The 15,820-nt window shown below is 29.6% G+C and overlaps 4 protein-coding genes across 6 annotated transcripts; 2 read left to right on the top strand and 2 right to left on the bottom strand.

Annotated features, from left to right (window-relative positions):
* The first annotated feature begins 6 nt into the window (after window positions 1-6).
* On the top strand, window positions 7-2,975 carry eIF2Bgamma (eukaryotic translation initiation factor 2B subunit gamma). Of its 2 annotated transcripts, XM_066726605.1 has the most exons (5): window positions 7-116; window positions 320-1,009; window positions 1,310-1,622; window positions 2,360-2,586; window positions 2,661-2,975. In XM_066726605.1, exons 2-5 carry the CDS (start codon window positions 336-338, stop codon window positions 2,815-2,817), a joined length of 1,371 nt encoding a protein of 456 aa, XP_066582702.1. In that variant the 5' UTR covers window positions 7-116; window positions 320-335; the 3' UTR covers window positions 2,818-2,975. The 2 variants fall into 2 exon arrangements, with proteins under 2 accessions (XP_066582702.1, XP_066582703.1); XM_066726606.1 differs by lacking the exon at window positions 7-116 and having other exon boundaries at window positions 123-1,009.
* A 136-nt stretch (window positions 2,976-3,111) lies between these two features.
* On the bottom strand, window positions 3,112-5,745 carry LOC136773181 (mitochondrial nicotinamide adenine dinucleotide transporter SLC25A51). Of its 2 annotated transcripts, none has more exons than XM_066726610.1 (4): window positions 5,705-5,745; window positions 4,988-5,604; window positions 4,476-4,741; window positions 3,112-4,418 (listed from the first exon to the last, which is right to left on the bottom strand). In XM_066726610.1, exons 3-4 carry the CDS (start codon window positions 4,704-4,706, stop codon window positions 3,699-3,701), a joined length of 951 nt encoding a protein of 316 aa, XP_066582707.1. In that variant the 5' UTR covers window positions 4,707-4,741; window positions 4,988-5,604; window positions 5,705-5,745; the 3' UTR covers window positions 3,112-3,698. The 2 variants fall into 2 exon arrangements, with proteins under 2 accessions (XP_066582707.1, XP_066582706.1); XM_066726609.1 differs by lacking the exon at window positions 5,705-5,745 and adding an exon at window positions 4,825-4,894 and having other exon boundaries at window positions 4,988-5,529.
* A 1,544-nt stretch (window positions 5,746-7,289) lies between these two features.
* LOC136773182 (guided entry of tail-anchored proteins factor 1-like) lies at window positions 7,290-9,368 on the top strand. The gene is made up of 4 exons (XM_066726612.1): window positions 7,290-7,914; window positions 7,984-8,149; window positions 8,221-8,288; window positions 9,166-9,368. The coding sequence occupies exons 1-4, from the start codon at window positions 7,846-7,848 to the stop codon at window positions 9,364-9,366; spliced, it is 504 nt and encodes a 167-aa protein (XP_066582709.1). The 5' UTR covers window positions 7,290-7,845; the 3' UTR covers window positions 9,367-9,368.
* Window positions 9,369-9,440: 72 nt separating this feature from the next.
* Window positions 9,441-13,495, bottom strand: LOC136773180 (coiled-coil domain-containing protein 6-like). The gene is made up of 5 exons (XM_066726608.1): window positions 13,037-13,495; window positions 12,358-12,898; window positions 11,623-11,758; window positions 11,323-11,560; window positions 9,441-11,257 (listed from the first exon to the last, which is right to left on the bottom strand). Exons 1-5 carry the CDS (start codon window positions 13,256-13,258, stop codon window positions 11,108-11,110), a joined length of 1,287 nt encoding a protein of 428 aa, XP_066582705.1. The 5' UTR covers window positions 13,259-13,495; the 3' UTR covers window positions 9,441-11,107.
* Window positions 13,496-15,820: the final 2,325 nt, after the last annotated feature.

Here is a 15,820-nt window from a genome sequence, read left to right as displayed (position 1 = left end):
GTGGACCTGGACTGTTCGAAATACTAGTACTAGTTCGAAATCGAATGTCTTAATTGATTTCTTGACTCATGACTGTCGTGGGTGGACGAGTGTTGTCTCGTTACACACTTGTTTAGGTTATTCAGTTTTATGACTTTATACTATAATTAAGAATAACTTTAAAAATATTTAATATTTTCTATAAATTTGAAGGAGAATTCTTTGTAAATTCTCTTGTATAAATTGATATATTTTTTCTAAATTAGATTTATTTATAAATATTTGTTTATTAGAGACGTTTTTTATTATCATTATTTAAAATTTAACTAAATTATTTCAGGAAGAGTTATTCAAAGATGGTTTATAAAGAACTTCAAGCTGTAGTTTTAGCAGGTGGGAAAGGTTCTCGTATGACGGAATTAACTGCAAGACAAATCAAATGTTTATTACCCATTGGTAATATGCCACTGATTTGGTACCCTCTTCAACTTCTTCAAAACACTGGTTTTAAGAAAGTAATTATAGTTGTTTCTGAAAATGTAAAAGGTGATATTTCTCAAGCTTTAGAAAAACTAAATCTTAATATCAAATTAGATATTGTTGGTATACCAGATGCAGAAGATATTGGGACTGCTGATTCTATTAGGCATATTCATGATAAAATTCAAAAAGACTTTATTGTCGTTTCATGTGATTTAATAACTAATATTGATATGAAAGCATTCTTAAATGTCTACAGAAATCATAATGCTAGTATTACAGCTTTATTATTAGCTACACCTAAGGTACCTGAAGATATTATCACTCCTGGTCCAAAAATTAAACAAAGTACTGAAACTGATTTAATTGGAATTGACAATGAAACAGACCGCTTAGTTTTCTTAGCATCTGCTTCAGATTTTGAAGAGACAATAAAAATTTCAAGAAATCTTATGAGGAAACATGTTGCTTTTACAATCCATTCAAAACTTATGGATGCTCATTTATATATAATTCGTAAATGGGTTTTAGACTTTTTGGTATACAATAAGTAAGTATATTTGCTTATACATATAGGGTGAGGCAGTTCAGAGACACCCCAGAGTCACAATATCTAAATTCATATAACTCCTGAATTATAAGAAATTTAAATTTTTTTGTAAGGATTCTCTGAATGCAATTACAAAGGATTTTCTAAAAATCTTGTATAAAAAATTGATATCTATTATTGTTTTGAAGGTATTCTTTTATCACATCTATATATATATATATATATATCTATGCCCTAGGGTGTGTTCTGAGCCTTATTCAGTATATATATAGTAATGTCTAAATGATAATTTAATTTTAGGAGTTTCAGCACATTAAAAGGCGAGCTACTTCCTTATATTGTTAAAAAACAATTTTCAAAGTCCCTGCAACAAATGATTGATGACAAGAATACATCATTAATGAATATTGACATAAAAAATGACGTATATCGTTTTGCCACAGAAGAACCCTTAGATGAATTAGCTAGAAAACTGTCTGGATACATTGATCATAACACTGATATGGAGAATGTTTATTGCAATGATATCATTAGATGCTATGCTCATGTAGTAAAAGGAAAATTTGGTTTAAGAGTCAATACTATACAAATGTATAATTTAGCTAATATCAAGGTAATTTTTGTATATACAGACTGTTTTAGACTACCTATTTATACATCCTTTGAAATCCAGAAAGCTGGGTTTTTTGGAATTTTAAAATAGGACGTTAGTTTTTTACAAAATGCCCCTTCATCTGGTGTGGCATTCTTCACTTTCAATGTAGGCCAGAAGTGTAGCATTAGTACCAAAAGTCTTTTTTCTTTAAATAGAGGTTTTTTTTATTACATGTTCTTATAGCTTATATCAAGATATTTACAAAACATTTTTTTGTTTTTTTTATTTCAACCAGTCACTTAAAAGATATTTCGATTTGCAATTACATATGGTTCTGTTTCATTGAAGTAATGTGTGGGACCCACTAGGCGTACACACGCATAATCGCACCACTACGTCTACTTTTAAATTGAATTATCTCGTAAATGACTGGATGAAATTTGAAAATGAAAATGATTTTTGTAAAAAATTTGAGATAGGCTAAAAATCTGTGCAATAAAAATTAGGTAGTTCCATTTTTAAAAAACAGATTTTTTATACAAGCACTACAATTTTAATTTTAACCAGATATAAAGAGTGCCACTACATGAAAGAGCATGTTTGTAAAAATTAATATCATTTTTAAAAATTCCAAAAAGTCTATTCTTTGGATATTAAAACGGACGGTGAGTGGCTTGAAGCACCCTCATTGTAAAGGGTATAAATGACTATTACAAATTTATGGATTGTGTATTAATATAAAGCAAAATTTTCAGGTATCAAATTGGTTTGGAAATATCGCTAGTGAAAACAAAATTCCAGAAATATCACCAAAAGCTACCATAAAGTGTACTCAAATGGAAGCCTGTCGAGTCGCTGCAAATACATTTATAGATGCAAAAACTTCTATTAAAGAAAGCCATATTGGTCCTAATACAACTATTGAGCAGAAAACAAGAATAAGTCAAAGTATAATTATGGAAAATGTCACCATCAAAGAAAGGTAAACTTAAAATTCTTAACATTAATTTTGAAAACCTTGATAATTATAACTAAATGATATATTGATTCAATCAGATGTGTTATCCAAAACTGCATATTATGCAATGGGTGTATTATTGAAGAAGGAACTCAACTGAAAGATTGTTTAGTGGGAGCTCAGCATGTTGTAAAAGCAGATAGCAATCATTCGCGTGAAATGCTTGCTGAAGCTGATCAACTTATTGAGATTTGATTTTATCATTAATAATCTCTGTTAAATTTGTAAAATTCAATAAATAATTTTAAAGGAAAATATAATAAAGAGAAGGTTATTATTATTTCCCTGATAATTTAAATAAATTTTAGTTGAAATTGATTTAATAAACTTGAAGTGTAAACTAGATCAAAACTGTAATTGTCACTTAATCTTATCACCAGATGGCCTTAAGGGAGCAAGGGATCTAACTCAATCAATTTTCAATACAAGATGAAAGAATAATAAAAACATTACAATTTTCTCAAACCTTTACATATTTTAAATCCTTTATTTTTAAAATCATCTGGGGTTCACCCTGACAGTAGTATATCTCATATGTAATTATTATACTTGCTATCAGATAACTGACATATTCTTGTACTTAGAATTATATGTATAATAGTTTATATCACTTTTCTTTCAGAAAGATTTATTTTCTTCAGTGTACATATCAAGAATTTGTAAATTTGATAACAATAATAAAACTTAGCTGTGTACCTAATAAGTAGCATTATAAATTCATTTGACTAAAAAAATATATTTCCCTTTATCAAATAAAATAAGAACCCTTATGATAAATTATACGCACATATTTAATTTATTTTATATATTAAAGTTTCAGTAATGTATGTACCAAAAATTTCAATACAATAAAATGAATTGGCATTTTTTAAAATTATTATAAAAGTTTTTCATTTTTTTTAACTTTGGATAATATTTTTCTTACATACATAATTCAAGCATTCAACGAACATTGATTTTAATTATATTGTTAGCTATAATTTAAGAATTCTTTTTGTTTTTTATTAGAGGATATTTTCATTTCATAATTAATTCTATCAAATGACAAATATAGAATTTCTTATATGTCCAATTATTTACAATATATTAACATACATTTCTTTTAGAAAATCATAAGAAGCATTTATAACACCCCAGCTAATAAATGATCTCATATAATTTAAATGCACACCTTGATAAAAGCTAAGTATACTTCTATTTCTTGCAATATATATTTCTTTCGTAACAGTGGAAAACTTTTCAAACTTTCCTCCTATTTTGGATTGCATATGTATTTTAATAACATTCATTGGATAAAAAATAGTACTAGTGAAGCCTCCTATTAATGCACCACAAATAAAATTAGGTATTAGTGACTCTTGTTTGCCTAAAAGTAATTTTGACTGATCTCTAAGAGTAAAAAACATGAGATTTGATAAACTATTCCTGTAAATAATAGGAACTAATCCACGGTAACATTCTGATATACCATATTTTGTTAATAAGTACTTGAAGGTATGAGTGGTATTTTTAAATTTTTTATGATACCTCCAGTCCTGAAGCAATGTTTGAACCCTTTCAAATGGCATCAATAAAGCTTCAGCTGTTCCAGCTATATTAGCAGCTGAAAGTTGAGCTAGTACTCTGTTTTCTGACAATATATAAATCCTTTTCTTAGAACCCTCATAAACACTAAACATTATACTAAGCGAGACAGTTTTTTGGCAAAGAGGCGGTAAAATTCCACGATACAGTAATTGTATTCCCTCTTTAAATAATTGTCTAATTGCAGTTCCTGCAGGAACATTTTCTAATATCTAAAACAAAAAAGTTATTAAGATTCGTCAAAAAAAAATTTGTAATGCAATTCTCACCTGCCTAAATATAATTTTATTAATAGGATAAGTAACTGTAACATTTATAATAGCAGAACCCCATCCACAAAAAAATTCTCTAGTATCATCATTACTTAGTTTAAATATTGATTTTAATGATGCTTTTTCTTTAGCAATGTGGTCCATATTACTCATACTAGCTACTGCACCTAATGTAGCTGGATTTAGCTTCAGAAATAGCAAATTATTTTCACTGTTTCTCACATTCATTTTACCTTCTTATATTTATTGATTTAGTCACATTTCTAAAAATAATTAAAGGAAAGATTAAAATTTTAAGTATACACATAAAAAATACTTGTTTTTAAATAAAAATAAAGTACTTTACCAATTTTAAATATAAAAATTGTTTTAAAATAATCAAGGTATTTAAAATACATTAACTACTTTATGAAACCCTATAATTTAAACAAAATTTGTTCGTGCAACAGAAAACATTACTTATTTTAATAAGCATCTTAATTATTAATAATAAATTATATAAGACTAACCTAAAAAATCTTTGAATTATTCTTAACCTTATTTTTGATACTTAATATATCAATTTTTGAACACGATTGTTGTTTCCTTTTCAGATTATTGATTATCGTTTTATTTTGTTTCATCTTATCACATTTATCAACTCATAACATCCATACAAATGATAATCCAGTAATTTAATGTCAGTTTCATTTAGACAAAATTCCTCCATTAGTAAAGTCAGTTAGGTAATAAATGGTAACAAAAACTTTATATACCAGCGATTAAACGTAAGCAAATCTTTGTGTTTGATTGTATTTTAACAGATCAATAATCAAATCTGTCAATTATTTTGAATTATTTTTTCTTTCATATTTTGCCATTTTAGGAAATATCTTTGTTTATATTACTTTATATGTATGTATACTACGTAATCTATTTAATACTAGATGAATTAAACAGTCCAGCACTCTAGCAATAGCAGCCTGGTACTATGTGTATGTATTTCGTATATACATACATATGACTCAGTTGACTGCAGCCAACTCTGCTGTCTGCTGCTATGCTATGATGCTATCTGCACTCTGCAGCCACTCGAGCCACTGCAGCTGCAGGTTGACGAGGTCGACTCTGATAAGCTCGCTGTGCTCTATCCTTATTCATCAGAGTACCAGATTAAAATATAAGTTAATGCAGTGGGCTGTCCTTTTAGTTAATAGAAGAAGTAATGATTATTGTGTGATACATACCACCATTTGATATTACTACATTATAAATTAGCAGAACTAAATCCCTGCTCTATGGTTTTGCCGAGTGCTGTGTCCACGATTCAAGGTCTCGGATATTTAACTATTTGAACTATTCGTGAAACTGTGACAGAGAGAGAGATGGTAAATACAGTAATGTGGCCAATAAGATCTTCCTTCTAATCAAAGCCAATTGCAAGCGAAAAACTTTAATTACTAATAATTTTTAAACTTAGGGGTATTGGCAAATAAATTTTAACATCTTTTTTTTTTAATTTCCGCTCCTATCCGAATTTTCCAGTTTAGCCATAGTTAATCGAACACCACGTATATCGCATTTTTAAAACATCGTGTGGCTGACCCAGAGTCCAGATTCCAGACTGACCACCATATAGAAAGGCTGTGTTCCAGAATTCAATGTCAATAACTGCAAATATTATATTTTTGTCAATAAACAAAACATTAAAAGAAGATAGAATGATGTCCGTATAACTGCAGTAAATCCTGGAACATGACTAGTTTTGTTCTGCTTCTGTGTATTTTAATTAAACGTTCATATATATAAGCGAAATTTTCAGTATTTTTTCGAAATTATGTATAATTAAAATGAATCAATTAAAGATTAAGAAATGGTTTAATAGCATAAGTACAAGAAAATAAAACAATTTAAAGCATTCTTATTTACCTTCAAAATTAAGGCTACATGGAAAAGTAATTAGATTTTTTTCCTTTGACTTGATTCAATTGTAGCAAACTCCTATTGGACCATTATGAACCACAAATGTAAGTAGTTATATATATTGACAAAGAAACCCAACTGCATATTATAATTTAATTTTTTAAAATGATGTGTGTGTATGTGTTTTAACAGAGGTTTGAGAATTGTTTAATACTATTTGCAAATTATTTATTTATGTAGCTTTAAGATTAATTAGTTACTTCAACAATAATTATATTAAATTAATTCGGTTTTCCATCAGATTTTTCTGCAGAACTATGTTTAGCCTCCCATAAACTGCTCCTAACGAATCTTTTAGCTGCATCTTTATTTAAATGTGGCATAAGAGTCTTTTTATCAGTTATTTGCTTTGCACGCATCATATATTGTTTCAATCTATCATTTTCTCCTCTAATAGGATTTTTCATTGGATCAGCCCCTAAAAAAATATTACAGTAAATTTGTTATTATCTTAAAACTTTACAATATACCAAAACATTATACAAAATTTCATTAATTATGGAAATACCTTCTGCACGTAAATACATCCAAAATAAACTATTAAAGCTATATGCCATTAGAAGATTATAATTAATCTTATCAGCATTTGAAAGTTTGTCATATATCTCTGGATCACCAACAGCTTTATCAATTATATCCTCAATTTTATCTACTGATTCATTAAATAATTTAAGTCTAGCAATGAGATCTTTGTCATGGGACAATTCTTCATAATCAACTTCCATTGTGAAACAAAAATGTATCTGAAAAAAAATGTATCTAGTATCACTTTTAATTAAATGTCAGTAAACTATATTGGCAAAAATAATTAAAGAACAACCCAAAATTATTACTGATACTAACGATTTGAAAACTTTATAAATAATGGACCGAAAAGACACAGATACGACTATCACACACTTGGAATCCTTGGAATTTTGAATGGTTTGGAAATTAGAATTATGTAGTAGTAGTTTACCGTAGTTCAAAAATCGAAAAAATCAAAAAAATCAAGTTAGGTTAGGTTAAATATCACTTTCAAGATCTCGTTCTCACACTTTTCACACCAGACGACGCCAGTATATACATACATACATACACCGAATACACGGTCATACCATGATACGCCGATCACGTTTGATCACGTCTGAAACTCTGAAACAAGGCACGTGTAAGTAAAGGGATTCAATCAAGGGAGGGAGCCATTTGGAGTTTGGACTGTTTGGAGGCAGCTCCCGAACTGGCCGAACTTCCAACCCAACTAACCCAAGTCCCATTGACTCCCGAGTCCAGATCACGAATTCCCAGCATTCCCAAAACAGTTTCATCAAGTTTCACAACCCAATGACCACAAATGATTTGTTTGCTTTTATTTATTACCTAATTTTAGTGGCATTTACGTTTAAATCGTTAAAGTTTGGTTAAAATGAATTTACTCCTAGTCGCTACTTTAATCTGTATTTCAGATTATATCGTTCCGTTAATAATTGTTCTTGTAAGTACTTTAGTACCTTAATGTTATATACTTTTATTTATATTTTACGTTTGTCAATTATTTTCACAGGTAATGGCAAAACTGTTCTCTAAAGAAAAAGTAAATAAAGAACTAAGTACAGAAATTTTAAGTATCAAACGAGAATTAGAAACTATTTCAATGGTGGATGAATTTGCGAAATATGCAAGGCTTTCACGAAAATATAATGCATTAGAATCTACTTTAAATGAAAAAAGTACTAATATAATAAAAAATATTTTTGTTTACATAATTTAATAGTTTAATGTCAATAATTTTTATTTTTAGTAAATGAGTGGAACAATCAGAAATTAAAAGTGCAGTCATACTGTCTATATTGTTTTAAAGCAATAAATGTAAGTTCATATAAGAATTAATTATATTCTGTTTTAAAAAGTAATGTTTACATACATATTACGGTGATAATAAAAAATTAATTTTTTTGTGGTCTACCTTTAAAATTAGATTACCCGAAGAAGTTATTTTGACTACTTTTTAATTTCAGTTAGAAAAAGAAGTATGTTTCTAATAATTGAATTTCTTAGGATTTAAGACTTTTTATACATAATCATGCATAAAAAGTCTTAAAATCCTGAGAAATTCTACTATTATAAACATACTTTTTTTCTCCAACTGAAATTAAAAAGCAATAAAAATAACTTTAGGCAATCTAGTGTTAATAAGCTAGTATTCAGTGAGGAACTAAAGTAATTGTACTAGAAAGTCAGACAAATAAAAGAGAGATTATATTATTATGTCTAAAGGTAGCATTGAGTAGAATTTTGGTGATTTTTGAAGATAACTTGTTGAATTGTCAATTTATAAAAAAAATGTATCCAACCTTTTCTATAAGGAATGACTCTTATTTATATAATTTATAAGACTAAAATTTGTAGAGAATAAATAAATAAAAGAACTTCTTTTCTCATTTTAAACATGATAAATATAATATAAAATAATTTTGTCTACTTTCATAATTACACATTAAAGAAAGTAATACGCAAAGAATTTTCAGCCAAAGTTTGATTCCTTACATAAAATGAACTATCTTTCAAAAATCCTTCAAGTTTTCCTAATAATTCACTTGAAACATAATAAGGCACTATATACCTTTCATTTATTCCTTCTTAGTTTGTAAAATCAATAGGTTTTCACTATATACTAGTTCTTCAAAGGGCAACATTCAAATTAGTTTTTTACAACTACTTTAATATATATATTTATTAATTTCAGGGAATCTTTACAATAGTACTTTTGTACTTACATAGATCAAGTCCAGTGATAACATTTCCAAAAGATACCTTATGGCCTTTAAATTGTGTGTTAAGTTGGCCTTCTACTTATCATGATGCTATTTCTTTAACTATGTGGCTTTTGATTTCGAAAACTGTCTTGTCCATGTATAAAAAAAGATTTAAAAATTGGATTATCTAATGTATAACAAAACTTTTATTTTACAATAAAAAGGTTTTTCTCAAGCACTTACGGTTTCAATAAAGTAGAGATAGTAGCAAAAAAGTGTTTGTATTTGATAAAAGCATGATTAAAATACATAATACATAAATGTGAAACATACTGTATATAACCATAATTACCAATAAGCAATAGTTTTATTTTATAACAAAACACTGAAACATTTTATCTTTCATATCCCGATATTGTTTGGTATAACACATAAATAATACTTAGTATAGCTGTGCAGAACAGCTGAGGGCCGATCCACCAAATCAATTATGGATTGAATAAAGGTTAAAATGTTGACTGCCAGTCTACAATATAATTTGTAGCTTGTTCAGTAATCTCATAAACTGGCAGTTAACATGTTAAAGAGCTTTAAAATCCATTAGAATACAAATTACTCCTTTAAATTCCATTTAATTCCTAAACTAAAGGAATAGAGTAGGTCTGCTTGACTTGACATTATTAAAAAAATGTTAAGTAACATTTTTTGTACCTTTAAAGAAAAAAAAATGATTGTGTAGTAGATACGAAGTTTGACCATCATTCATAAACTTTTAGCACCACAATCTTAAATGGGATATGATTTTTTTAAATTCTTTCCAGGGCAAAGCATTATAAATCTATTCATGACTGTCTACAGGATTGCCATAGTCTAAATGAAGAATTTTTACGAATTAATTTAAAAATGGGTACATGCAGAAATGAGTTTATAATTGTTGGGGTAATTTTACTATACTTTGTCAAGATCAGAATAAGAGAAACTCTTATTTATGTTAATTAATTATTAGTTATTCAGCATCAATTCACCATGAAATAGTGAATATAGTACACATAATATGGTTTAATGTGTTAATAATGAATAGGATAGTTTATTTTACAAATAAAGACTTCTTTCCATTTTGCATTGTTTAAGGCCATAAACAGCTATTGAAATAGGCTGAAAATATGAATGGCAATTTTGGTATTTTGCTATGCTCTTTTATAGTATTAAAATCCTTAAATAACATGGAACATGAAAGCAATACACCAATATCTTAATATATAACGTATAATATTATAAGTTAATAAGTAATTCAGAAAACACATGAAAAGTTCAATAAAAAGAAAAAAAAAAACAAAATATTCCCATGGATCTAGAATCATACTCAGACTCCAAAATGTCTTATGTTTTTGATACAGTCACTAATCGAATTGTGGTTTTTTCTTCAATAACAATTATACATATATCACGATTGCATATTATTTTATAAATATATTTTCGCTCTTCAGCTTTTAAGCAAGGATTCATAAATTGAATTAAATCCAATATTGAAAATACAGTTTATCCTGTGTAGATTAAAAAAGATCTTAATTGAAATTAGCATTACAGACATCCGAGAGGTCATTTTTATCTTCGCATAGACGGAAGTGCTATCAAAGAGCTACGTTAATGTCTAAGGTATCTTTTCTTCTTTGATTTACGTCAAAGAGAAAAAGCAAGACAAGATTTTCACGAATACTGCTTAGAGCTTTTTAACAGAGTGATCAGAAATTGTATTTACTTTTTTAACAAAGTTGGACATGCGTATCGAAATTCTGTAAAACGTAAAATCGAGAATGACTGTAAAAATAATTATCGAATCTGAAATATTGTAGTACTAGAAATGCATTGACAAAAGAAAATATCTCAGTCTAAGGCATAAAAGATATAAAATTGAGAACGAAATGAGAATGTTTATGTTTTAGCAATATCCATTGGTGAACCAGCTGAGCTGCTGGTTGGATTAGGCATTGGTGAAATTCCTGGACTCACCACTGTTGGAGGAATTGCTGGTTTAACAAATCTGTCAGATGTTCGTCTTCCAGCAGGTGGTACTATGTGTCCCTAAAGAAATTATTTTAGAAATGATTTTTTTTTCTTTTATTTATTTGATTATTTTATTTTCTTACCCCTGATGGAGGAGATGAACTAGCAAAGGGTATAGAAGTAGGCTGGCCACACGCATAACATCTATTTGCAGTAAAATTTTCTCTGGATGAGGAGCCTATTATATTGATGCCCGGACTAAGAGGTCTTGAGGAACTAGGAGAGGGGTTGTAGGGTACAGGACTGGAGACAGTACGATTCCGAATGTTACCTCCTGACATTACTATTTCATTATAATGACGCTCTTCTTCCATTTCCAAACTAAAATATCAGCATGTGATTAATATTACTACATATTATTAGTAATTTTTATTTCATCTTACCTGGACTCTGATTCAGAGAGATGGCGACATAAGGCTTCCCTACGTTCTACTTCTAATTGTAATTTTCTTTGAAGCCTCAGATTTTCCTCACGAATTTGTTTTTCTTCATTTACATATCTCTGCATTTTTTCCGTATCTATAAAAATATTCTCTTTACTTTGCTTAAACTGTTAATAGATTAGCCCTATGTAACATTCCAAATTTAGATGACCATGCATAATTTTGATATAAATTGAAGTTCTAAAAGCCAAAAATCAAAATATTTTGAGCTAACTACTGCAATACAGATTCTTATTTTCAAGCTTGTCTTCCAAAAGCTAGCCTCAGAAACAATAAAGATATTTTTATGATTATTTTTGAACAAACATTATGATTTTAGTTGTGCAAATAAATATAGTTTTAAAGTCATAAGGAGATATTATTTTTCTGATAACATATTATCCGGAGAGTATGTAGTTGAAATTCTATTAAAAAATAGTGAAAAATACAAGAGAGATGTAACATTAAATAAGGATATTTCAACAACTTATGTCAATATTACTTTTTTTTTATGTATTATATTAAATATCTTCATCAATTTAAACATATTATTATTCAGGGAGGTTCAAATAATGAAGGTAGCTCTTTGCAATTCAAGTAATTCAATGCCTAGAGATTGAAGACCAGTAAAAGTGATTTAGGTGAAATTATTTCAATATACTATACATCATTTAAAAGAGACAGACAAATACTTACGCTCTTGTTGGGAAATTAGAAGCTGATGCCTTAATCTAGCAACTTCACTTCTAAGTGTTTGAATATGTGTACTTAGATTTGTAGCAGTATCTCCATTATTTATCTCTCTAGGCGAAGCAGGATCTGATACAGGCTGATCTAGTTGCTTTTGAAGCCTTTTTTTTTCAGCTTCTAATTTGTCCATTCTTTTCCACAGCTTATTAACTAAAGCTTCTTGTTCTTGTTCCAAGGTATTTTCAAGCTCTACTTTTTCTCTGCGTAACTGTTCCAAATTACTTTGCTTAGCCAAGGTCTCAGCCTCTAGCTTTTCAATTTTTCTCATTAATTTATTAACTAGACATTCCTGTTCCTGTTCTAAAGTTAACTCCAATCGAAATTTCTCTTGACGCAGTTGATTCATTTTTCTAGATAGGTCATTTGTTAAACATTCCTCTTCTTGTTCATAGTGATGAGCTAAAGTTTCTTTCTCTTTTTTAAGAGCCTGTATTTTTTTCAATAATGTATTACTAATAAATTCTTCCTCTTGTTCTGCTTTTACATGCTACAATAATAATACAAGATTAAGTAAAATACAGCTTACACGATGGTACAATGATAACGTTGCAACAATAAAGTCTTGCTAGTTTATTAAACAGAGAAACCATCTTCATGATAAAACTGTTTCCCTTGTAAAACTTACCATAATGACAGAAGCTTGACGTAAACTACGATTTTCCTCTTGTAGGGATTTCACTCTCATCTTATAAGTTTCCAACTCAACTTTTAAAACTCTATTATGCTGTTGCAATGATTCAATTCTTTTTTTCTTCTGTTCCCTCGTGAGAGGTGAAGGAGGCATCATAATCGGTCCACCATCAATCGAGCTCGAATCGCTCTCGGATGCACTATCACGGTCAGCCATTTTTCTCTAATCAAAAAATTCCAAAAAATTTTCAACTCACAGCAAATTTTTCATCCCTTTCAATCAGAAATTTCTAATCATTAAACCTCGGCTGAGTCTCTAGTTCAATATCAGGCAAAATTTCATCATATTTTCTCAACGAATTTTAGAAATTATAACTCATTACGCCGCACAACATGTGCTCTTATCAAGACGAATCAGCTGTTTGCTGCCTTCCGCAGTCTACCGAGTACCGACATAAGTAACTGACTAATCCAGGTATAGAATATAGATGGCTCTGAAAGTTGGTATTTCATATAAAAATAAATACTATATAGTATGTGCCTTTATAGTAGTTGTTATGTATGCTTTTATTACAGTAGTATATTATTTATACATATACCTCTATTTTGTTTTGCGGGAGAAAATTTGTATTTTAACAGGGTGAGTCCGACCAAAATCTATTAAGGTAAAATTTTTCCATTAGGCTTGTCAATTTTTCAAAACTACATATGCTGATTGGGTCGGTACGCAGATAGCAGAAAACTATTTTCGCAGAAAGATATTTTCGCAGAAAGATATTTTCGCAGAAGGATATTTTCGCAGAAGAATATTTTCGCAGGAAAACGATAACTTCAGGTCGGATAAATCAAACCGCAGAAATTGTCGTAGCCATGTCGGTAACGTCGGTATTTTGCGTACCCAAGATTGAAGAAAGCTGAAGATTGGCTAATTCCCAGCAAATTAGCAATCCCCTACATGATATTTATCTTAATTACACCTTTACGGGTTATGGTTGTACCAGAGATGAAACGGGAGATTGCTCATGCGAGGTCCCGAGGCAATCCCTACCGGTAGGCGGCGCTGGTGTTGGCAAACGCGTGTCTCAGGTCCATCTAACCCCTAACGCCATCTATCGGAAGAGACCACGAAGCACGAGCGTTAAGCTTAGAATAGGGTAAAACATATATGCATTGTTGCCAGAAAGCGGAATAAAGAGAGAGCGGAGATATTTTCTCGGACCTCTCTGTCTTTCTCGCTGTTAGCTTCTAGCAGAAGAGTCGAGGCAAAATCTTTCCGTTTCGCTTTGCCGAAAATCTACCAATAATCGATGTCATTTATATTTGCAGGCCAATGCCTTTATACATGATTTTTTCAGCATATTTATTTATCAGCATTGACTTATTTAAATCAATAATAAATTAAGGAAATGCGTATTTGATATATAATAATTATTTTAACTATAATTTCATCGTTATATTTCGCTTATTTCCGTAAAATCTGCATTTCTTTAGTTTATTATTGATTATTGTAAGTCAATGGCAATTAAAAAAAATTTAATCTTAAAAAAAAAAAAAAAGTACCGATCAGGAATCGAACCCGGACCCACGAATCGCCACGCGATTACCTTACCGCCTAGACCACGAGGCTTCTTCAGAGCACCGTAAACAGATAGTCTTTTTAAGGGCTTGAAATCTTCTTTTAAACCATATAAATAAACGAGCAACCGACAGCTTTATTCATTATTATTCTGTCATAATGGTACACAAATTAAGGAATAATTATATTTTGAATAGTTTTCAAAAGCTTTTCCAATAGCCAAGAACGAAGATAAATAATCAACGCTCGCAGTTTCCGTTCTTGGTTATTGGAAAAGCTTTTGAAAATCTACATTATATAATTATTCTTTAATTTGTGTACCATTATCATAGAATAATAATGAATAAAGATGTCGGTTCTTCGTTTATTTATGTTTCAATAGAAGATTTCAAGCCCTTAAAAAGACTATCTGTTTACGGTGCTCTGAAGAAGCCTCGTGGTCTAGGCGGTAAGGTAATCGCGTGGCGATTCGTGGGTCCGGGTTCGATTCCTGATCGGTACTTTTTTTTTTTTTTTAAGATTAAATTTTTTTTAATTGCCATTGACTTACAATAATCAATAATAAACTAAAGAAATGCAGATTTTACGGAAATAAGCGAAATATAACGATGAAATTATAGTTAAAATAATTATTATATATCAAATACGCATTTCCTTAATTTATTATTGATTTAAATAAGTCAATGCTGATAAATAAATATGCTGAAAAAATCATGTATAAAGGCATTGGCCTGCAAATATAAATGACATCGAATATTGGTAGATTTTCGGCAAAGCGAAACGGAAAGATTTTGCCTCGACTCTTCTGCTAGAAGCTAACAGCGAGAAAGACAGAGAGGTCCGAGAAAATATCTCCGCTCTCTCTTTATTCCGCTTTCTGGCAACAATGCATATATGTTTTACCCTATTCTAAGCTTAACGCTCGTGCTTCGTGGTCTCTTCCGATAGATGGCGTTAGGGGTTAGATGGACCTGAGACACGCGTTTGCCAACACCAGCGCCGCCTACCGGTAGGGATTGCCTCGGGACCTCGCATGAGCAATCTCCCGTTTCATCTCTGGTTGTACTCACTCAAGCAGAATTTACTATATATATATATGGTAATATATGGATTAGTTTAAAAATAAATATATTTACAAAATTACAAGAGCATATAAATATTTTGGTATTTTATGAAAAAGGATAATAATAATAAAAGAAGAAA

This window comes from Prorops nasuta, unplaced genomic scaffold (assembly GCF_024137725.1).
Source record: "Prorops nasuta isolate Cenicafe-Biocafe unplaced genomic scaffold, Cenicafe_Pnas_1.2 PNAS00005, whole genome shotgun sequence".
Taxonomy (NCBI): domain Eukaryota; kingdom Metazoa; phylum Arthropoda; class Insecta; order Hymenoptera; family Bethylidae; genus Prorops; species Prorops nasuta.
The sequence above is the reverse complement of the archived record's forward strand: the minus strand, read 5'-3'. Positions and strand labels throughout refer to the sequence as shown.